Raw genomic sequence first — 21481 nt, 5'->3', positions numbered from 1 at the left:
AATTCCCCACCCCCTTCCCTCACCTTTAACCAAGCTAAAAACAGATTTCCATAGTCACAATAAGAAGTACTTTGTTGCCAGGTACAACCCACTACCTCTGGTTTGCACTCTTTCCACCAAAATTGAATTAAAACACAATTTGGACTCTTGATTGGCAGGGAAGAATGCATGTCTTATTTTGTGGTTCAAGTATAAAGACAAATTATGGCTTGCCACAAAAGTGGACATCTTTGATTGAACGGCCTCATGGGAGGTTAGGAGAAATTCCTCCGAGAACAAGCCTGAAGATACTCCAGGCTTGCTCACGAATCAACAAACTATTGTTTAAGAACATAAGAACATAAGAACAAGCCAGCTGGATCAGACCAAAGTCCATCTAGTCCAGCTCTCTGCTACTCGCAGTGGCCCACCAGGTGCCTTGGGGAGCTCACATGTAGGATGTGAAAGCAATGGCCTTCTGCGGCTGTTGCTTCCGTTCACCTGGTCTGTTAAGGCATTTGCAATCTCAGATCAAGGAGGATCAAGATTGGTAGCCATAAATCGACTTCTCCTCCATAAATCTGTCCAAGCCCCTTTTAAAGCTATCCAGGTTAGTGGCCATCACCACCTCCTGTGGCAGCATATTCCAAACACCAATCACACGTTGCGTGAAGAAGTGTTTCCTTTTATTAGTTCTAATTCTTCCCCCCAGCATTTTCAATGGATGCCCCCTGGTTCTAGTATTGTGAGAAAGAGAGAAAATTTTCTCTCTGTCAACATTTTCTACCCCATGCATAATTTTGTAGACTTCAATCATATCCCCCCTCAGCCGCCTCCTCTCCAAACTAAAGGAGTCCTAAACGCTGCAGCCTCTCCTCATAGGGAAGGTGCTTCAGTCCCTCAATCATCCTCGTTGCCCTTCTCTGCACTTTTCTATCTCCTCAATATCCTCTTTGAGATGCGGCGACCAGAACTGGACACCAGTACTCCAGAGTCGCAGTTGCACCACTGCTTTATATAAGGGCATGACAATCTTTGCAGTTCTTTTATTATCAATTCCTTTTCTAATGATCCCCAGCATAGAGTTTGCCTTTTTTACAGCTGCCATGCATTGAGTTGACATTCCCATGGAACTATCAACTAAGACGCCTTAAATCCTTTCCTTGGGTCTGTGACTGATAGCACTGACCCCTGTGAAAGTGATGTATGTGAAGTTTGGATTTTTTGCCCCTATGTAATTGCATCACTTTACATTTCCTTTAAGTTACATTGAACTGCATTTGCCATTTCTGGAGCCCACTCACCTAATTTATCAAGGTCCGCTTTGGAGCTCTTCGCCATAATCCTTTGTGGTTCTCACCCACCTCTACATGCTAATTTTGTATCATCTGCAAACTTGGCCACCACGCTACCCACCCCTACTTCCAGGTCATTTATGAATAGGTTAAAGAGCACTGGTCCCAAAACAGATCCTTGGGGGACACCACTCCCAACATCTTTCCATTGTGAGAACTTCCCATTTACACCCACTCTTTGCTTCCTGTTTCTCAACCAGTTTTTAATCCATAGGAGGACTTCCCCTCTTATTCCTTCATTGCTGAGTTTTCTCAACAGTCTCTGGTGAGGAACTTTGTCAAAAGCCTTTTGGAAATCCAAGTAGACAGTGTCCACCGGTTCACCCCTCACCTCCTCTTGGGTGAAGACAGAATTTTCCTCACCTCCTCTTGGGTGAAGACAGATGCAAAGAATTCATTCAGCTTCTCTGCAATCTCCCTACCATCTTTTAGCACACCCTTTGTTCCTTTGTCATCTAACGGGCCTACCGCTTCCCTTGCTGGCTTCCTGCTTTTGATGTACTCGAAGAACTGTTTGTTGCTGGTCTTGATGTTCGCAGCCATGCGTTCCTCGTAATCCTTTTTTGCCTCCCTTACAGCTAACTTGCTTCTCTTTTGCCACCATTTGTGTTCCCTCTCATATTCTTCATCAGTCAAACTGGACTTTTCTAAAAGACATTTTCTTTTTTCTGATAATTTCCTCTCTCTTGTTAACCATGGTGGCTTTCTTTTGGACTGGGTGCTGCCTTTTCTAACCTGTGGAACACATTCCAGCTGAGCTTTTATTACTGTGTTTTTAAATAACCTCCAAGCATCCTGGACAGTTTTGACTCCTCTTTGATTTTCCTTTCAGCTTCCCTGGGCGACTATCCCCCCCCATCTTTGAGAAATTTCCCTTTCTGAAGCCGAATGTAACTACATTAGTAGTTGCCACTTGTTTACATGCTGAGATACTAAATCCGACAGCATTGTGGTCGCTGTTCCCTAGCGACTCACCAACACTGACTTCCTGCACCAGGTCCTGGGGTCCCACATAGAATTAGATCTAGGATCACCTCTCCCCTGGTTGGTTCCCACAAACCATCTGCCTCTAAGCCACAGTCATTTAAGCGCATATCCAGGAATGCTCTCCCCTTACTATGACCTGAACATGCATTTTTCCAGTTTATATGGGGATAGTTAAAAATCACCCATTAATGCAAATTTCTAAGCATTTTTGTTTTCAAGTTGGCCTCTCTAATTTCTTTTTTCCATCTCAGAATCCTCTTGTGCACTTTGGTCAGGGGACAATAATATATTCCTAATATTAAACTGTATCCCTTCACACCTGGTATTGATATCTATCTGTTAGGTGGTTCTTGTGGGGGAACCAGCTCCCCTTGCATTTCGTCTATATTTTATGTGATATTATGCTCTCTTTGGATGTAAAGAGCAACTCCACCCCCATAATGCGCCCTGTCCTATCCTTCCTCTAGAGCCTGTAGCCTGGTATAACCGCATCCCACTGGTTCTCCACATTCCATGCCACGTCTCTGTAATGCCCACTATATCAAAAGTCCTCCCTTCCAAAACTCTGTACTCCAGCTCCCCCCATTTTAGGTCGAATAGCTTCACTATTAGCATAGAGACACCTGTATACCCTGTCTCTGTCCTCAACCTGGGATTGATGGTGCTTTACCCCTCCAAGTCTTTTGTAGACACTATATCCCTAGCTCATGCATGCACATTGCTATGTTCCTACAGCTTGCATGTGGTTGATTTAGAAAAACCTCCCTCTCTGTCTGCATCCCCATAGATACTGTATTCCGAACTCGAAGTCACCTTTCAGCTCCTGTCGGCTTTCCCCCAGCGATCCCAGTTTAACAGCTGTTCTGCCACCTTTTTAATGTTGAGCGCCAGCAGCTCTGGTTCCCTCTTTGGTTAAGATGAAGCCCATCTCGCTTGTGTTGTACCCAGGCCTGCCTTTGTCCCAAAAGGTTCCCTTCTCAGTTCTTGAGAAACAAATCCTGAAACCCTCTGCCTTACACCACCTTCTCATCCACGCATTGGGACCCTGTATCTCCGCTTGCCTAGCTGCAGCCCTCTTTAGCGATGGAACGGGTAGCATTTCTGAGAATGCCACCTTGGAGGTCCTGGACTTCAACCTGTTTCCTGAAACAGCCTAAATTCTAAGCTTCCAAGGAACCTCCCGGCTACATTTCCCAATGTCGTTGGAAAGCCAATGTGGACCACAAACTGCTGACTCCATCCCAGCACTGTCTAAAAAGCCTATTCTAGATGAAGGCGTGACATCCGCGAACCTTTCGCACTCAGGCAGGAGCAAGTCACCATGCGGTTATCACGCCTCTCACACAAACTCCAACTCTCTACATTTCCTAATGATCCGAATCACACCCACTATGAGGAGCCCCCCCACCTCCCCCTAGAGGGGTATCCTCAGTCGCGAGGAAGATAGCTGATCACTCAGTTAAGGAAGGATCCCAATCTAAGGGAGCATCTTCCCCCACCTCAGAACTGGCACCCTCCGTCCCTCAAGACCTTCATTCTCCACATGACATCTGGAAGAGATGTCACCTTGGGAGTGGAGACCCGGGCTGTTAGGTCCCTGAAAGCCTCGTCTCGTCACCCTCTCTGCCCTCTTTTCCAGCTTCTCCAGGTCTGCCACCACTTGGCTTCAAGAGAACGCACACTAATGTTCCTTGAGTGCCAGGAGCTGATACAGCCCGAGGAGCACACCGCGACTTCTGTCCTGGTGGCGAGATAGTCGCCATGTGACACTCAGTGCAAAACACTGGAAAGCCCCCATCCCCTGCTGGCTTTCTGCCTTCATATCTGATTTGTTTAGATATTTAAATATTAAGCTTTTTTAGTCAGTGCCCCTCTGGAGCTCAACTGCACATACTATCACAATCAAATATGTCGCGGCCAATTTAAAAAACAAAGTTCCAGAGACTGAACTAAAGCCCCACCTCTGGTTCCAGAGACTGAACTAAAGCCCCACCTCTCAGGAGCCCAGGACAAAGAGGAACAAGAGATGAACTCTGTTAACCCCTGTTAAGCCCCACCTTCCAGATTCAGCAGCCTTAGCTCACAGGAGCCTTACAAGGAGAAAAAGAGATAACCCCTGTTAAAATACACTGTTTTAAAAGCTGTGGCTTTGAGAAAAGCCCTCCAAAATGAACACCAGCAGGTCACTCTGCTCTTCCTGGCCAAGTCTTCTCCTCCACTGCTGCTACTCCTCTCTGTTTGGTTGGTTAACATCTGAACAATGCTTACCTGAAAGGCAAGCATGTTAGCCTAGAAGGGCCTAGATCAGTGGTTCTCAACCTTCCTAATGCCGCGACCCTTTAATACCATTCCTCATGTTCCTACAATCACTTACTAGTCTATGCCAGTGGTGGCGAACCTGTGGCACGGGTGCCAGAGGTGGCACTCAGAGCCCTCTCTGTTGGCACGCAAGCACAGAGTTTGTCATGTGGGGGGGAAATCGCCCACCCCCCACACATATCTAGGCTGGCCTGGGCCACTGGACTTGATGTGCGTGCACCTCAGCGAGCATGGAGGATTCGGCTGGCGGGCCTGGTGCCTGTGCTCCAGGTGGCTGCTGCCCGGAGGGTGGGCAGAGGTGGAAGAAGCTAGAGAGGCGCAGAGCGGCGCATGTGGGACTTGCTGGAGGCTACAGCAGGCTGGCCCCTGCTTGAGGGGGTTATTCGGATTAAATTGCTGCGACAGCTGCATTGGCACTTTGCGATAAGCAAGTGGGTTTTGAGTTGCAATTTGGGCATTCGGTCTCGAAAAGGTTCGCCGTCACTGGTCTATGCCATCTGAAAACAGCTGCTGTGCCAACAACTGTGTTGATTTGGGGGGGCAGGGGACGACGATTCGCTGAACTAGGAATACAAGCATTCATTTAGGACACCCTAAAAGTTGTAGTCTTAAAAGGCCACATGTCATGCATGCCAGTATAGTTGTCAATGGCTTTAAAGAGTCCATTTCAGTAACTAATTTTAATAAAAAATCTCCCTCCCACATTCATAACCAAGTCCTGAGAGTGCCAGGGAAGAGTCCAGGAGGAGAAGTTGATCTATAGCTACCAATCTTGACCCTCCTTGATCTGAGATTGCAAATGCCTCAGCAGACCAGGTGCTCGGGAGCAGCAGAAGGCCATTGCTTTCACCTCCTGCATGTGAGCTCCCAAAGGCACCTGGTGGGCCACTGCGAGTAACAGAGTGCTGGACTAGATGGACTCTGGTCTGATCCAGCAGGCTCTTTCTTGTGTTCTTATTAACATTCCAAAGCACCATGTAAGTACTATGCCACAAAGATTCAGAATACACAGCTCTGGATGTATTCTAGTAACTGAGGATCTTTCCATAGTTCGGAAGGATCCCATCGCAGTCTTCAGTTGTAGGCCTGCTGGAACAGCTCTGTCTTACAAGCCTGTGAAAATGTGCTAAATCTCATAGGGCCCGAGTCTCACTCGAGTCTCACTCGAGTCTCCACCAAGCAGCTGAGAAAGCTCTAGTCCTGGTGAAGGAGAGCCCTCTGTCTGGCTCTTGAACCAGGGACTACCAATAAATTGGTATTTACCAAGCATAGAACTCTTTGGGGGATGTATTGGGAGTTGCAACTAATGAACTGATATTTCCCAAGTAGCAAAATGCTTTCTACCTGCGTTAACAGTCTGACATGGAACAATTTTACAGTACTTTCCTTGCATGTGCATGCCTTAATACAGAAGGCATATATTTTATAGTTGTACAATGAAAGAAAACATATGATGTTTAGTAATCAATGCATTTTCCTAGTCCACCCTGCCAGAGCAATTGTACTGCAATCCTCATATTAAATACGTTTTGGCTAAGGGAATTTGCTGGTTTTCACATCGTGAGCATTAGTATTCAGAAGCTATTCACGCTTTTCCTTTAATTAGAACCATGTCAGCCACCATCTCGCAGGACTAAGCAATAATGTTAGATATATATCCCCGGTTATTGCTTGGAAGGCTTTATGATCTTATAACGAAAGCCCAGCTGGAAAGGTGCGAGCATCCAGAGTGCAGATTGAAAATTAAATACCCAATAACCGGGGGCAGATTTCTGATCCTTTCGGTATCTACAACACTGCTTATCAGCAACCTTACTACTGGCAAGAAGTCGGTTTTGCATTCTGAGAGCATTTCCAAAGCAAAAAAAAAAAGTCTATAATAAGGAGACTGAGGCAATGACCCAATACCATATCCTGCATATTTATCTAAATGATATTGCAGAAGACAGGTTCAGCTCTCAGAAAATTAAATGCTGCCCTACAGCAGAAATCCATTAGTAATTTCTGACTCTCTTATTACAGAGCTAAACAGAGCAAAACAGTGGCTGAGATCCAAAGATCCCCACATACAAGCGGAATCCATGGACAAGAGGCTGCTGATTTTCCATTCTACCAGCAGCCCCTTGCTCTAGATTTAATCAAGGTCTCCTAATATCCAACAGAAGCTTTTCAATTGAGTTTGAAGGACTGCAATAGGAAAGAGGGTTGAAACAAGTCACACAGCATGCAGAATACGTTGCACAGTTCAATGAATCCTGCGTGAATACCTCTCAAGACGAAGAAGAAGAGGAGGAGTTTGGATTTATACCCCGTCTTTCTCTCCTGTAAGGAGGCTCAAGGTGGCTATTGCTTTCGGCTCATCTCCCCTCATCTGCAGACACTTTGGCAGAGGAGTAGGTGGGAGCTGAAGGAAGTTCTGAATGAGCTGTGACTAGCCCAAGGTCACTGGCAGGGGGCTCACTGAGGTGTGGGGAATCAAATCTGGTTCACCAGATAAGAGTCCCCCTCATGTGTAGGAGTGGGGAATCCAGATCAGAGTCCACCACTCTTAACCACTACACCACCCTAGCTGTTTTGGACTTCAGCAGTGTCGTTGTCCGTGTTTGCTATGGTCCTAGAAACTGCCTGAATTAGTTCCTAAAAGATAGTATAGATCAGCCGTTCTCAACCTGTGGGTCGCTTCCCAGTCCGAGCAGCCACTGCAGGAAGGTGGCACAGGGCTCTCTGCATCGATGCATCGCCATCTGTAAAATGGATAAATGTTAGGGTTGGGGGTCACCACAACATGAGAAACTGCATTAAAGGGCTGCAGCATTAGAAAGGTTGAGAATCACTGGTATAGATTTAGGGATGGATTACAAAGATTGACTAAAGTTGCTGAAGTTTAAAAACAGATCAGAATACCACTACAAATAACGGCCCAGGCAATATCCTACTCAGCTTTAAGACCTGTTTCCATGCCTTCTATCCAACCAGAGCGGTTGGCAGAATTCAAAGAACCTGTTCAGCTCTCTCTGAAGAGAAACTGAAGGTGTCAAGTTCATTTCAACCAAGTCTGGTCCAGGGAGCAGTAGCAGAAATGGCTCAACAAAGCCAGTGTTTTGCAGAATATGTACTGCAAGGAACCCTACAAAAACAACATAATGTTTGAAAGATACAGGAGATTACTCTGATGAAGGTTAAACTGATAATCAACAAGGATTTCCCAGAATAGCTACAGTACATACCACCTAATGTTAGCACAGTGATTACCTACTTTACTGGAAGACAGACATTGTACAGGTTAAAGAGTGTAGGACAACATAATTCTTCTCTTTTGTGTATAGTCAAAATGTCATGTTCTGGTTCAAAATGAGTACCTACAATGCACGTGCCCTTCCCTTAATGTAGACTTGAGTCCACGAAGCTGATTAAGCCAGTCATATTTTAATCACCTGCCATGATCCCTTGGAAGAGAACAGGCTAAAACATTCCGGGCACTTTTATGAATCCCAGACTTCTGCAGTGCCTTTAACATTAGCATATATTAACAAGATTCTCTTCTTTGGTACAAATAAAAATACTGACCTAGATCTGGAGACAGGCTTGTGGAAGATTTGCATACTCAATGGTGCTTTTGTATACCTTTTGCCTGGAACCATCAGCCTGCATCACGCTGCAAGTTGCTTTTTACACATAACAAGAATTGCTGGTAAGCTCCCCACTTATCATTTAATTTAAAGATTAAGCTGTATGTTCAGCCAATCGTGGAGCCAGAGGCAGCATAAGGTAGGGTGAAGGGATGACATGCCAATAAAAACGCCACCAAGTTAATCCAATGCACCAGTTAAACACCTAAGAAAAAATAAAATGAACTGGGGGGGGGACTACATTCCAACTACCCTCTGAATCATTCTCAAACTCAAATCTCATGAGGTTAAGAGTGATGGCAAAAACCACAGTTATTTACATGTGAAAAGAATTCCAAATTGTGTCTAATAGTTATCTCTACACAAGGGGAAACAGTGATTTCTTCTAGGTAAAGATGAGCAAAAAATAGTATTCAGAAATGCATTTGTATGGCATGTCTCCTGCTTTTGTCTGATGTATCACCACCTGTTTATGAGCTGCTAAAGCAGTAGCTTTAACCTACTGGTCCCCAGCGCAATATTAGTCAGCAAACTGCTTAACAAGGCAATGCTCAAGAAGAGATCCTAGCGTTCTACCAAAGGGAAATAAAGCTTGTTCTACTTCTTGGAACAGCAGGCTAGTGGCTACAACACATTTAGCTCCGCTGGATTGAACAGAACTAATGTGTAAGTTACTCCACTTATGCATTCCAGAGAAGCAGTTCTGTCTGAAATCTCAAGTTTTGGTTCCAGCAGGCCAGATGGAATAAGAAGGCAAATAAATGTAGCTTAACTGAAGAAATACAACTCAAGCAAAGTCTGAACACAGGCATATTTTATCTCAGCTACTGTTTAATAATGGGTTACTTAAGTACAACCCTATGAAGAATTACTCCAGTCTAAACCTACTGATTACAATGGGCTTGAACTGCAGTAGAAGAATTACTCCACTCCAAACCTACTGATTTCAGTGGGCTTAAACGGTAGTAGCTCTCCAGAGAATTATGCTGTAAGAATGGATAACCCAAATAATCTCTTCATTTTTATACCAAAAAAATAAGAGCTTATAATAGCATAATATAACCACACAGGAACTAAGAAATGTTAGAAGACTACTGCATGAGTTTACAGAGCATCACCTGGTACAAATTTCAAAAGAAGAGATCTATATAGGAGTGAAAAAACAGCTGTTTACAAAGCAGTAACATACAAAAAAGGTCTGTACACATGCAATTATGGTTATTCAATACAATACAATACCTTTATTGGCATGACAAGATAAAATACAGAGGACATTATGGCTATTCATTCTACTGGGTTGGATCCCATGGAACACTTCTAATTACACAAGAACTCTAGTTCAAGTAGATGCACAAAGAAGTCACCACCTTACTGTATCCAATCTTGCATTTCCACTAGCTCAAGACCTAGGACAGGATATGCTGCAGCATATTCCACTTCTCAATAATGACCCTCTGTTCAGATCATTCTGCATCCCCAAACTGGACTGGTATGACTGCATCAAAAGAATAGTAGTTTGCCTTTTGATTTTTGTCCACAGCAACACTGATAACTCTTGCACAAACTGAACTACATTAAGAAGATCTTCTCCGCCGGTGAGCGAGGGGATCCAACCCACGGTTTTTAATTTGTGGCCCACTAAGGAAGTTTACAAAATGATGAACCTGGAGCTAGATGTTATTTTATCCCAGAATAGTATTGGAGAAAGTATTTTACAAAAAGGAATAACCGTCATATGGAATTCACAGCCACAAGATGTCACTAATTTAGCTGATTTCACAGATAGGGCTTAGACAACTCTTTTAGAATAGATCTACCAGAGATAATCTGTACAGCTAAAAATGGAACTATGGTCAGAGGAAACACAGCTCTGACTACCAGATGCTGGATACAAATCACAAGGGGCTGCTATCTCCGTCACGTCCTGCCTGTTGTGAACTTTTTGTAGCATCTGGCTAGCTATGCATGGTACCTTGCATAAAGCAATGAGGTCAGTTGTTCCAATGAAGATTAGAGGTTAGGGCAAAACACAGACTTGTAGAAACAGCTTAGTACCTTGCACGTTTGAAGAATCCTTTATACTCCAGTATTTTTAAAATGCATTTAGAAAGAGAATTGTTATTATCAAATTTGGGCCAATAAAATGCCACAAAAGTGAGTTCACAAGATTGATTTTTTGCAAGCTGCACATTTCGCATATAACACCGCAAACACTTCTCTTATGACCACCTTAACTACCAGTTGCAACCACCCATGGTAAAGCTCTCATCAGAATCCAGAAAATATCAGGAGGAGGAAAAGAGGGTGCACCAACCAAGACAAGATGCGGGGCCCTCATAATTCACCATCCACTTGACGTGAGGGGAAAAATTATATGCCTCACTAAATATAGTCCAAAATGTCCCCAAATATACAAGGAGCTTTATGACACAGAAGACTAAAATTTATGGCACTCGTTTCTGTGATCCAACCTTTTCAGAAATGTGACAATGGTACCATCTCAGAAGTCTGTATCAAGTTGCATCAGATACAGTGTCAATAACAAATTGTACTCCAAAAAGTTATGTTGGGCTGTTAAAACAGACATTTGAAGGAGGGCCAAGCTTTTCCCATTTCAGCACAAACCTTGATCAGGAAGCCAGGAGACAATATAGGGCGTATATAAGGATTACATCTGAACCACAGCTCTCAGTCTGACCTATTTCTGCACGAAGTTTGACAAGACAAATCAGTTTGTTTTCCTTTAATACCATATAAGAATTCTAGTAACCCTTTTTTAGATTACAAAATAGAGACAATTCCTTAGGCGAAATCCACAGCAGTTCTAACCTAACAACCTTTAACTTGATTTAGTTGAACTATACACTGAAGCAAACAATATGAAATCAGGTAGCAAAGAAAAAAGGTTAGGATGCCTGTAAACGATAAGACCTTTAAAAAATATCTAGTTATGCCTATAAGGCAGACAGAAAACAAAAGTCATTGAGGTTAGTTTATCAGGCTGTTAAACAGGTCTGCTGATTTCATAATCTGAACAAAGTAAAATAAACTGGTTTTACTAAATTGAAATACCCAAGTAACACTTTGTTCAGATTATGAGAGAGGTTTATTTTACTTTGTTCAGATTATGAGAGAGGTTTACTTTGTTCAGATTATGAGAGAGGTTTAATTGAAACTGTGGGGTTAGGATAGCAACCTTAATTTCATTGATAGTACTTGAGGCAAAAGATATCTAGGGACTAATGCATATTTAATGTAGAGAGAATATATACGCAGTTCTTTTTGAGATGATGATATAATTCAGTGCAAATATAGAATGTTATGTGGATAATCTAAGGCCCATAAAAATTGGTGATTCTTGCTACTGGGAAAGAGTACACGTTACAGCATACTGACTCGAAGAGTCACAAAATACAATTAGGTACTCTAAAGAATTTTGTTAAAAACCCAAAAGAATAGCATGGACAATTCCCACAGGAGAACACATACACGCTGCTTGATTTTGATCCTGTCAGTTCAGTCTGGAAGAAGGCCAGATATGGATTTTGAGAATTTGGAATATATCACGATATGGCTGGTATTAAAGTTGTAAATGCTTCTGAAAACTTCAACAGCAAATGGTTTGGCACAGTCAATTATTTTGATTGCACCAAATCCACAGCAGGGTGTAAATACTGTAAAATAAAAATAAATACATAATAAAGTAGGAACCCAGGCAGAGTCATAATTCTAACCCCCAACCCAGACTTGCTGATTGGAGAAAGAAATAGAGAGAAAAACCAATCAGATGCAGGCAGGACAGTACAAGTACACACAAACCACCGACTGGGAACACCTAATCCTATGTTAGATCAGAAGTTTATAGGGATATCTGATACATCATCCAAGCAGTATGTGATCAAAAATATTGGATTAATTTGTCAACTTCAGAAGTGTAACTTTCTGGGAATCACAAAACATGTCCTAGATTTATCCAGACTTTACATGTAGGTAATCCTGATGATCCTGGTGTTTGCATTAAAACAAATAATTGGCGTAATGCAACAATAGCATCCTTGTTAACAATATGAATCATGCCGTACAAATTTTTAAATAATTTTTAGTGATACCCCGGTATACACTACTAAATCCCAAGAGGAAGTCAGCAGAGGTTATTCGTTCTCAGTCTTCAGAGGTGCTGCCAGCAAGGTAAAAACTAAATTCCCGCTTGCTTGGGGATCTCTGAAGTTTTGCAGATTTTACTCTAAGCACCCTCCACAGCTACCTCCATTTCACCCAGCAGCTCTAGGATATCTGATCTCTTTGGTAGAGGGGAAGTCAGAGACAGCTAAATATGATGCCAGCTAGCTATTTATACAGGAAGTTAGAGCTCTGATTTTCCAGTGCAGTTTTAAATTTCTGTATATTGCAGCTCCCCATAAGAAGAACACTTCCTGTGCTAAGGTACAGGCAACACCTGTTTAATAAAACTTCAAATTTATCAGACAAGATTGCACTTTTCTTTCATAAGAACATAAGAACTAGCCTGCTGGATCAGACCAGAGCCCATCTAGTCCAGCATTCTGCTACTCGCAGTGGCCCACCAGGTGCCTTTGGGAGCTCACATGCAGGATGTGAAAGCAATGGCCTTCTGCTGCTGCTGCTCCTGAGCACCTGGTCTGCTAAGGCATTTGCTCTCAAGAGCAATTGCAAAACGTGTAAGCTATTCTCATAGCATTGCCCGGGGGGAGAGATGCAACTTTAATTGCACCATTGCCATGAAGTAATACTTTTAAAAAATCAGATGTATTTATTATACCGGTTGTAGGTGACTGTTTAAAATGGTTTCACTAAGCACAGAGACCCATGGAAGGAGAACCATATATTACATTAATATTTTCCCAGTATAGGCCAAGCTCTCAGAGCAGCAGCACAACACATGCTCGCCTCCAAAGTAGGCACTTGGAATTATTTTTCTGAGCACTACAATGTTCAGGAAAGCAATCCAAAACATCAGCAGCCCACATCCAATTATAGTCACTTTAAAAACAGTCGAGCACCCAAAAGCAGCCGGGCTGTGTGGTGACAAGACGAGAGGTAATATGACAGACAGCAGTTCATTCTACTAATGGAACAATGAGTTTTAATATTTAATGGAGGGTGGCAAGCTGATCACAGGATAAGCCGTTTTGCTAAGCCTGAAAACGAGGTATCCACTACTCCAGGGAGAAGATAGACATGTATTTATTTTATTTATGAAGCATCTTTCTGCTAAAATTGTGACCAACACAATGCATAATGAAAATGGACTAAAATATACACCAGTGGTGGCGAACCTATGGCACGTGTGCCAGAGGTGGCACTCAAAGTCCTCTCTGTGGGCACGTGCAAATCGAGTGCCCCCCTTCCCCACATCTAGGCTGGCCTGGGCCACTGGGCTAGATTAGTAGCATTAAACCCAAGACCTAGTTTTGGGGAGGCAGAGTAGGTAATCCTGTTAAGCGCTGTTAAACCCCACTGATTTTCATGCGAAGAACTAAAGCCTAGGAGTAAGCTCGGTTGCTGGCAATGGGGCTTGCTTCTGAGTAAACCCTTCTAGGGTCATGATTCACCTGTCGGAAGAGTTGGACGGTTGCTTCCAAGCAAAGCCACCGACTACCACCAAGCTTACTCCCGAGTAACGCATGCCTCGGAGCCAACCATTTTTTCTAAACTAAAACCTCAGTATTCAGGTTAAATTGCCATGTTGGCACTTTGTGATAAATAAGTGGGTTTTGGGTTGCAATTTGGGCACTCGGTCTCGAAAAGGTTCGCCATCACTGATATATGCTCAGAAAATTACAAATGCATATTTTACAGGATGAGTAACCAGAACTATGCTGTGCCTCAATTAATGTGACATTCATGGAAGGAAAAAGCAAGCAGAAGGCAGTGACACATTTTTTTTCCCCTAGTAGTAACAACTGCTCATTTTGAAACTGCTTCTTCAATAAATATGAGTGGCATATTTAAGCCATCGTATAGTAAAGATCCCTACATCAATCCTAAATAATCGAATAATTTTATCCCTGTGTATTTTTATATTCACTACCTGAAATGTGCTGCATGTTGGCTACTTAAACTTTGTTTCCTTTGTGTAAGTTCTATAGAGGAACAGGAAAGCTGCAAGAAGCAAACACAAGCCTTAAAAACATTGGCAGACAAGGTTTCTAAGACAACACCATGATTAAAAAAAAACCTCCCTTCTATTAGTGCTGTCAAACATACCACACTCTACAAGCAGACAAATACTGCAACCAGACAAATACTACAAGCAGAACAGAATTTATTAAAATTAATTCTGAGCACAAAATTAGTTTCCTAGGAGGATCAAGATGATCTCAAGTTGCATCACAAGCAACTTGAGTAGCCTTTTCCTACCCAATGAATTCCTGACTCACATTTGCAACATCCTCTGGATTCAACTTCCAAAGCCTACATCATGGTGCCAAACCTCTGTATGAATTGTCCACGTACCATTTCATACTAGGACAATATTTCCCCACATCTCTCAACTATTTTAGATTTCCCCTTCAATAATCCGGGTGTTTGTGTTTATTCTAACCGCATGGTGCAGTTGTTAAGAGAAGGTGGACTCTAATCTGGAGAACAGGGTTTGATATCCCACTCCTCCACATGAGCACCAGACTCTTATCTGGAGAACCAGATCCTACGTTCCTGCTGGCTGACCTTGGGCTAGTCACAGATCTGTCAAGAATTCACTCAGCCTCACTTACCGCACAAGGTTACTGCTGTGGGGAGAGGAAGGAAAAGGAGTTTGTAAGTCACCTTCGGTCTCCTTACAGGACAGAAAGGCAGGGTATACATTCAAACTCTTCTTCTTCTATACCCCATACTCTGCATGACTGTATGCGTACACCAAACTTTAGCCATGAAAGAACAGTACCACTAAATGCATTATTAGTAACATCTAATCCTGGTAATCTTCTTGCAAAGAAGAAGTGATACAGATTTGTAAAATTTACAGTTACCCCACAGAGTGAACCTTTGTCTGAAATGCAAAATAATAATCCACGTTCAAAAGTGGAGAATCTTATCTTGAAGACATTGAGTTACTGTAGGGGCAGAATGAAAGCATACATTTCACACCTGTCTGGAAGTCTCCAAGCAGTAATGAAAGTGATCAATTCGGCCACTTGCGTTATTGCTCACAAAGCTGTAGGCACTAAGGAGTTTAAACTTTCATCTTGCTCCTACAATAACTCATTCCATCCACTCATCACTTTTGACTTTGCAATATTAAATCTGATTCCTACATATGAACAAATGAGCAAGTCAAAATTAAGATCTGCTAATTTCAGTGCAAGTTTTCATCAATACATTCTAGGTTAATGGCATTTATCGAATACATTTACATTCAAAACGATCTGCATTTAAAAGATCTAGACTTCAATGGACGCCCAGAAATTAGCAACTGCAGGTTAAACAGCCAGCACATTAGCCACTGATTCAGGAACTCTACTGTTACCAAAAAGACCCAAGGTGGGTGGGGGAGGCATGTTTTTAGGACAGCAGTGTCTCTACCTAGACTGTCAACTTTAGAAGTGGCCTAGTAATGCAGTTCCAAGATGGACACCATTCCTTCATTGGCTCAGTGTTACCACTAGGGTAAAAACCTGCCCGGTAAAGATCTGTAAGCATTTACTTGCAAATAGACAATGCACCTTTTCCTAAAGCAATCAGGAAAGGACAAAGTCTCTAGTCTGGGAAAGCAAGTTCCCACCTCGACCACAGCTCACCTGCCCCTGTGAGACAAAGGGAATACTAAATAATTTCATCAGGAGTTCCTGCCATCTATTCCTCTAAGAATTGATTCCATCTTCTCGTTTCCTGACTAACTCCTCCAAAAGACCACCTTCATCTGCACTGACATTATCCCAGAGCTGTGATTGCACCAGTTCCACCCAAAAATCTAATCATTTCCAGGGACTCACCTGTTTCGAACATTAAGCCCAAGTGTCCTCTCTTGTTCTCTCCTGGAGAACAAGAGCCACCTTTGTCCTGAGAAGATTGGGTTACTTACCATAGATCTGCTCTCCCCTATAACTAGACTAGGCATTCAGTATTCCCCTGGGCATCTCTCTGCCTGGTTAATACTGATCCCAGCACTGCTTTCTACCTTACCTCTACCAGAGTTCAACGCAGGTTGTTGAACTCTGGTCATCAGACCAATCCTTGTCTAGATCAGGTAATTATAGCCTCCCCCCCCCAAAAAAAAACCCCACTCCATCCCAGACCTATATCCTCAACTCTTTATACATCCTAGGACTGTGTGAATTCTCTGTGCATTCTAATTATATGTGTGCTTGTAAGTTTATTATTTTACCTTTTCTTTATAAAAAGACTTGTTAAACTTTTACTCTGGATTCCTGCAGATTTCTGGCAAAAACCACCTCCATAAACACTGGTGGAGAAGGTCTCATAACAGTTATCCTGCCTGTCATTAAGCAAGGTCTGACCTCGCTAATTCCCCATCTAAAAGGGGCAGACACCAGCATTTTGGGTAACGCTACTAACAAATAAATGTGACCATAAATATAATAATTCAATTCAGACAAGAATCTTTGAAATACTGCACATCAGCTGCTGCTGTCTGCAGTGCCATGAACATTCACTACACTTAAGGATCAGAAAAAAATACCATTTTGCTTAGAAAATTCAAATCAGGTCTCAACTCTGCCATCTGAGCAGCTACTGGGGAACAATGTATTTTTGCTTTCTTCTCAAAGGCAACTCTTTCCAGAAGCAAATTAAAACTAAACTTTGTAGATACAACTGATTCTGCCATTATAGCATGATGTTGTCATATCTCGGGGTTAGTCCAAGTTTGGATAGATGACCTCCAAGGAAGACCAGTGTTGTAATGCAGAGGAAGGTAATGGCAAGCCATCCCTATTAGTCTCTTGCCTTGAAAACTCTACTGGGGCACTATCGGTCTACTCCAAATTGATGACATTTTACAGACACATATTGTTTATCACTGGTACTACCACATGAACCCTGTTAGAAGCTAAAGTGTTCAACTGGTTGTCATTTTACCGTTACAACTGGACCAAACAGCTGTAAAGGCAATGCCCTTTTCCTTATCCCTGAGAAGCAACAGAGTACTGCATCTCCATTTTCAAAGAACTGAAGCAGATAATGAATTCTAGAGAACGACGCTGCAGAATTTATCTACTGTCATCTTTAGTAAAGGTTCACAGAAGGGATGTGGGAAGCGAAAGCAAAACCTGCATTTCCTGAAAGAAATGCAAATGTATATGTCCCTCAGAGCTGCCAGCCCAGAACTCATCTTGCACTTCCTCCTTGAGTGGAAGCGCAGACCCTAATGATAATTCTTTACAGAGATATTTTTACCCCTGAAGTAACCTCCCTACTTTCCCTTCTCAGTTTAATTTGTTATCATTTTTTAAAACACAAGAAATAATATCACACATTATATCAGGTCTCCGACATGAGATGCGGCTGAGAATTTCTAACATCACTGCAGATTCTCTAACACCTAACCAACTTCTCTATAGCTCACAGAATTCGTCAAAGAACTCTACTACAGTCATCCCTCCCACATCATGGGGATTAGGGGCACGGTGATCCCCGCCATATGGAAGCCACATAAAATTGTTATTTGCCCTCTCCAGTCGTCTTCCCTGCTTCAAGCTCAAGCCCTGCTCCTGGGGCCAGGCTCTCCCCCCCCCCCCCGCCCTTTAAGGCCACTGCTCTGCATTGAGACTGCCTCCATCGGCTCCCACTAGCAACTCTGCAGTCTCCTCAGCCTCTCCCCTGCCCCAGGCCTCCAGGTAAGCTCCGGGGTTGTGTTGGGCAATGACTTTCCACCCATAATAAGTCATGAGGAAAGTCACAGTGTGGGAGGGACAACTGCATTCCATTCATATCTGCTCTTCTTATGTATAAACTCCTTGATACCATACAACACAACTGCTCTTGTTCACTTGTGTCTCCTCCTCGTTTCTCACCCTGCAACTGAACAAATCTATCAAGCTTGCCATTTGGCACATCAGAATAATACATTTCCTATCTTTCAGCCTCGCCTATTTCACACGGTTCTTATGAGAATGAAGTGGGGAAGAAAGTACATCATCCTGAAGAGCAGGGTTTTTTATTTTTATTTTTAGTGAAGCACAGACAAAAAGAACTGTAGTCTGAAAAAGATTTTGAATCATTACTTCGAAACTGAATGAACGGCCAAGGACTTAAGGATCAGAGAGCTCCCTAGACAGCATCCCCTCACAGTAAAGACTTGAACTCACTCTTCTTATAGTATACCGGTATATATTAAATTTCTTTATATAGATTCTGGCAGACAGAAAAATGTTGTACAAGTATTATAGACACACACAACCAATAAAGTTGGTTTCTTCTGTCCATAAGTTTCCACAATCTGTCCACAATTTCTTCTGTCCATAAGTTTTAAGAAGGCAAGGTCAGAGAAAGAGCAAAGCCGTCCCTTTCCTTGAAAGCATGCAGCGTCCTTCTACTACATGTTCAGAAGGTGGCCAAGCTGATAAATTTGGGGGTTGTTCCTGTGGCTCCCATATGTCACCTGTGTCCCCAAAACGGGGGTGGGAACAGAGCCTAAGTCAGGGTCTGCTCCAGCACTTCCACCTCCCTATATGTTTAAAAACAAAGTACTAATCTTGCTATCCTGTTCCAAGAACTAGGGATTCAGTTCATGCTTGCCCCTTCCTACACAAATGTACCTAAAAGATTCCAATCGCACCACCGCAAAGCTGGAGACTAGGAAATCATCACTGTTACAAACTCAGAGGTCTGCCCTCAATAATAGAACAGAAAAATATTTTGGGAAGATCTTTCTATTCCCGCCATATTTCTACCCATCCCTAAAGGCACATGCTCACAAATTGCCGCGCCTTCCTCCTACATTCAAAGTCATCGACTCCCCCAGTACAAAAACATGGGTTCAAATCACCAGTCCGCCTATATGCACTGAAGTCCACACATGCCTCACCTAAGTAACAGCATAAAGAACCGGCTAGAAGCATGAACATACAGACTCCACAGCAACCAGCTTCTCATTCACAGTTGTTCATATCAGGATGCATATGCAAAATCCCGCAGAAGCTACTATTAAGGGTTTGGGAAGGGACAGAACCACAAGCCTTTGAATGGGGGAGGAAAGAAACGCCACATGCTGAAATATTGCCCATCTTCTACATCAGGCTGTGGGCAGGGGGTGAATAGACAGTTCCATCCCCTTTCAGCGCACACACAAGCTCACACCCCCTTCTCCACATCCATAAGAACCTCACACGCCTCAACATTTGGAGAAGTGGGTGTGAGCTTGTGTGTGCGCTGAAAGGGGACGGAACTGTCTTCACTCCCTGCCCACAGCCTCACGTAGAGGATGGGCAATATTTCAGTATGTGGCGTTTTCTTTCCTCCCCCATTCAAAGACTTGTGGTTCTGCCCCTTCCCCATCCCGTAATAGTCGCTTCTGTGGGATTTTCCACAGAAGCTACTGAACACACCCACATAGTGGGTTATAAATTCCACTTTCCCCTATGACCTGTCCTCAAAAAGCAACAGGGGAGGAATGAAACCCGATCCCCCTCCCCACATGCACACAGTAACTATGAGATAAAGTGCCATTGCTCCATGTTAATAATTATAAATGTTACATATTGACTTCGTTTATACCCTGCCTTTCAAACCTATTAAAAAAAAAACTTCTGCCTACATGAGCCAATTAAAGTGAGGAAACTATTATCTTCTACCCACTGTATTCCTGGCAATAATAATAAATGCTATCAACCCCAATAATGAGAAGAGTGCTCATTAAAGGGTCTTGAGAACCTAAATGCACGTAGGGAGGGGAGATACTTGCAAGACACACGAGGGCAAGCCGAGCAGGCGACGAGAGCATCCGACCCACCCGTGCCTCCCTCCCCCCCGCCACTCACGCTCAAAGTCGGAGTCGGACTCCTCGTCGACGGCGTCCCTCCGCTCCTCCTCGCCGTTGGACTCCGTCTGCATGGGCTCCCCATCGAAGACGACCGCTTTGCCCCGGGTCGCCTCCCGCAGCTCCTGGTCTCGGGCATCTCTCAGGCGGCCGAAGTACTCTGCGGCGAAGTTCAGTAGATCCGGCGGCCGGTGCCGCAACACCTCCACCGTGTAGCCCTGCAGCAGCTCCGTCAGCCCCGGCGGGATCTCGATGCTCATCTCGCCGCCCGGGATGCGGCACCCTGCCCTCGGCTGCGCAGATCCGTCCGCTCGGCGGGCCCGGGGCTGCGGGGACCTCTCGCGAAGACTCCCCGCTGCAAACGGCGCTCGCGCCAAGGGGAGCTGCGCGGGGACGGAGCTCACGCAGCCGCTGCTCTGTGGCGCGCGAGGGAGAGAATGGAACCGAGAGCGAGGAGGGGGGAGGGGCCGCGACGGAAGCGCCGGCTTATCTGCGCAGGCCCGGCAGGAAGCAGAAGGGGGCAGAAAAGGGGCGGATCACAGGAGAGGCGTGCAAGGGTGGGCGGGACTCTTGCGTCACAATGAAGAACGAGAGGCGCGCGAGCTGGGGGGAGGAAATTGGGGTGGCTGCGGAGGGTCCTGCGCGTGCGCAGGAAAGGGATTAAAAAAATGAGGGTTCGACCAACTGTCGTTTGGCGCGTGGAAGAGGAATGGAGGGCGGGCGGGGAAAACGAGAGCCGGTTCTGTCGCGCTCCGACCGCTTTGGTTGCTTTCGACTGCGGCTTCAGCCGGAGCTGAGGAGGCTTTAGAGCTCCCCGCCTTTTTGGATTCAGGGGCTATGACCCCTGCAAGCCTCGCCTACGTTAACTAAGAAAGTTACCAAAAGCTAACGCGACCAGGAGTCCGTTATAAAATCTTAACTGGAACACGTGAATTAGGTTTCTGCCCCTGTGGTTTCCCACCGTAGGGTGACCTTCCGCCTCCGCAAGGTTTTCGCCATCACAGCCAAGGAAAGCAGCCTTTTAACCCGCAAAGCGATGATGTTTTTGTCCCGTTTATCATTCCGGGGGTTAAGGGTAGTTGCGGGGCTGCTGTCGGGTTGATTCGTTTTATATCTGTGCAACTAGAAATAAACGCAGACTATCCCGAGTGGATGAAGAGGTTGAAAGGCGGTTTCTTTGGGTAATTTGCAGGTCCCTTTGATTTCAGTTGTGCTGATTTGTCGGTGTAGTGCCA

General features: G+C 44.1%; 1 protein-coding gene across 1 annotated transcript in view; it reads right to left on the bottom strand.

The window, feature by feature from the left end:
* Positions 1-20728, bottom strand: part of PRKAR2A (protein kinase cAMP-dependent type II regulatory subunit alpha) — a 118437-nt gene extending 97709 nt beyond the window's left edge. Inside the window, exon 1 of the mRNA XM_048489811.1 lies at positions 20248-20728. Within this exon, the coding sequence (XP_048345768.1) occupies positions 20248-20506 (259 nt within the window). The 5' untranslated portion in view covers positions 20507-20728. The remainder of the gene's footprint in view (positions 1-20247) is intronic.
* Between the last annotated feature and the right edge of the window lie 753 nt (positions 20729-21481).

Source organism: Sphaerodactylus townsendi, linkage group LG03 (genome assembly GCF_021028975.2).
Source record: "Sphaerodactylus townsendi isolate TG3544 linkage group LG03, MPM_Stown_v2.3, whole genome shotgun sequence".
NCBI lineage: Eukaryota > Metazoa > Chordata > Lepidosauria > Squamata > Sphaerodactylidae > Sphaerodactylus > Sphaerodactylus townsendi.
Note: the sequence above shows the minus strand (reverse complement) of the source record. Positions and strands in the feature narration are given on the sequence as shown.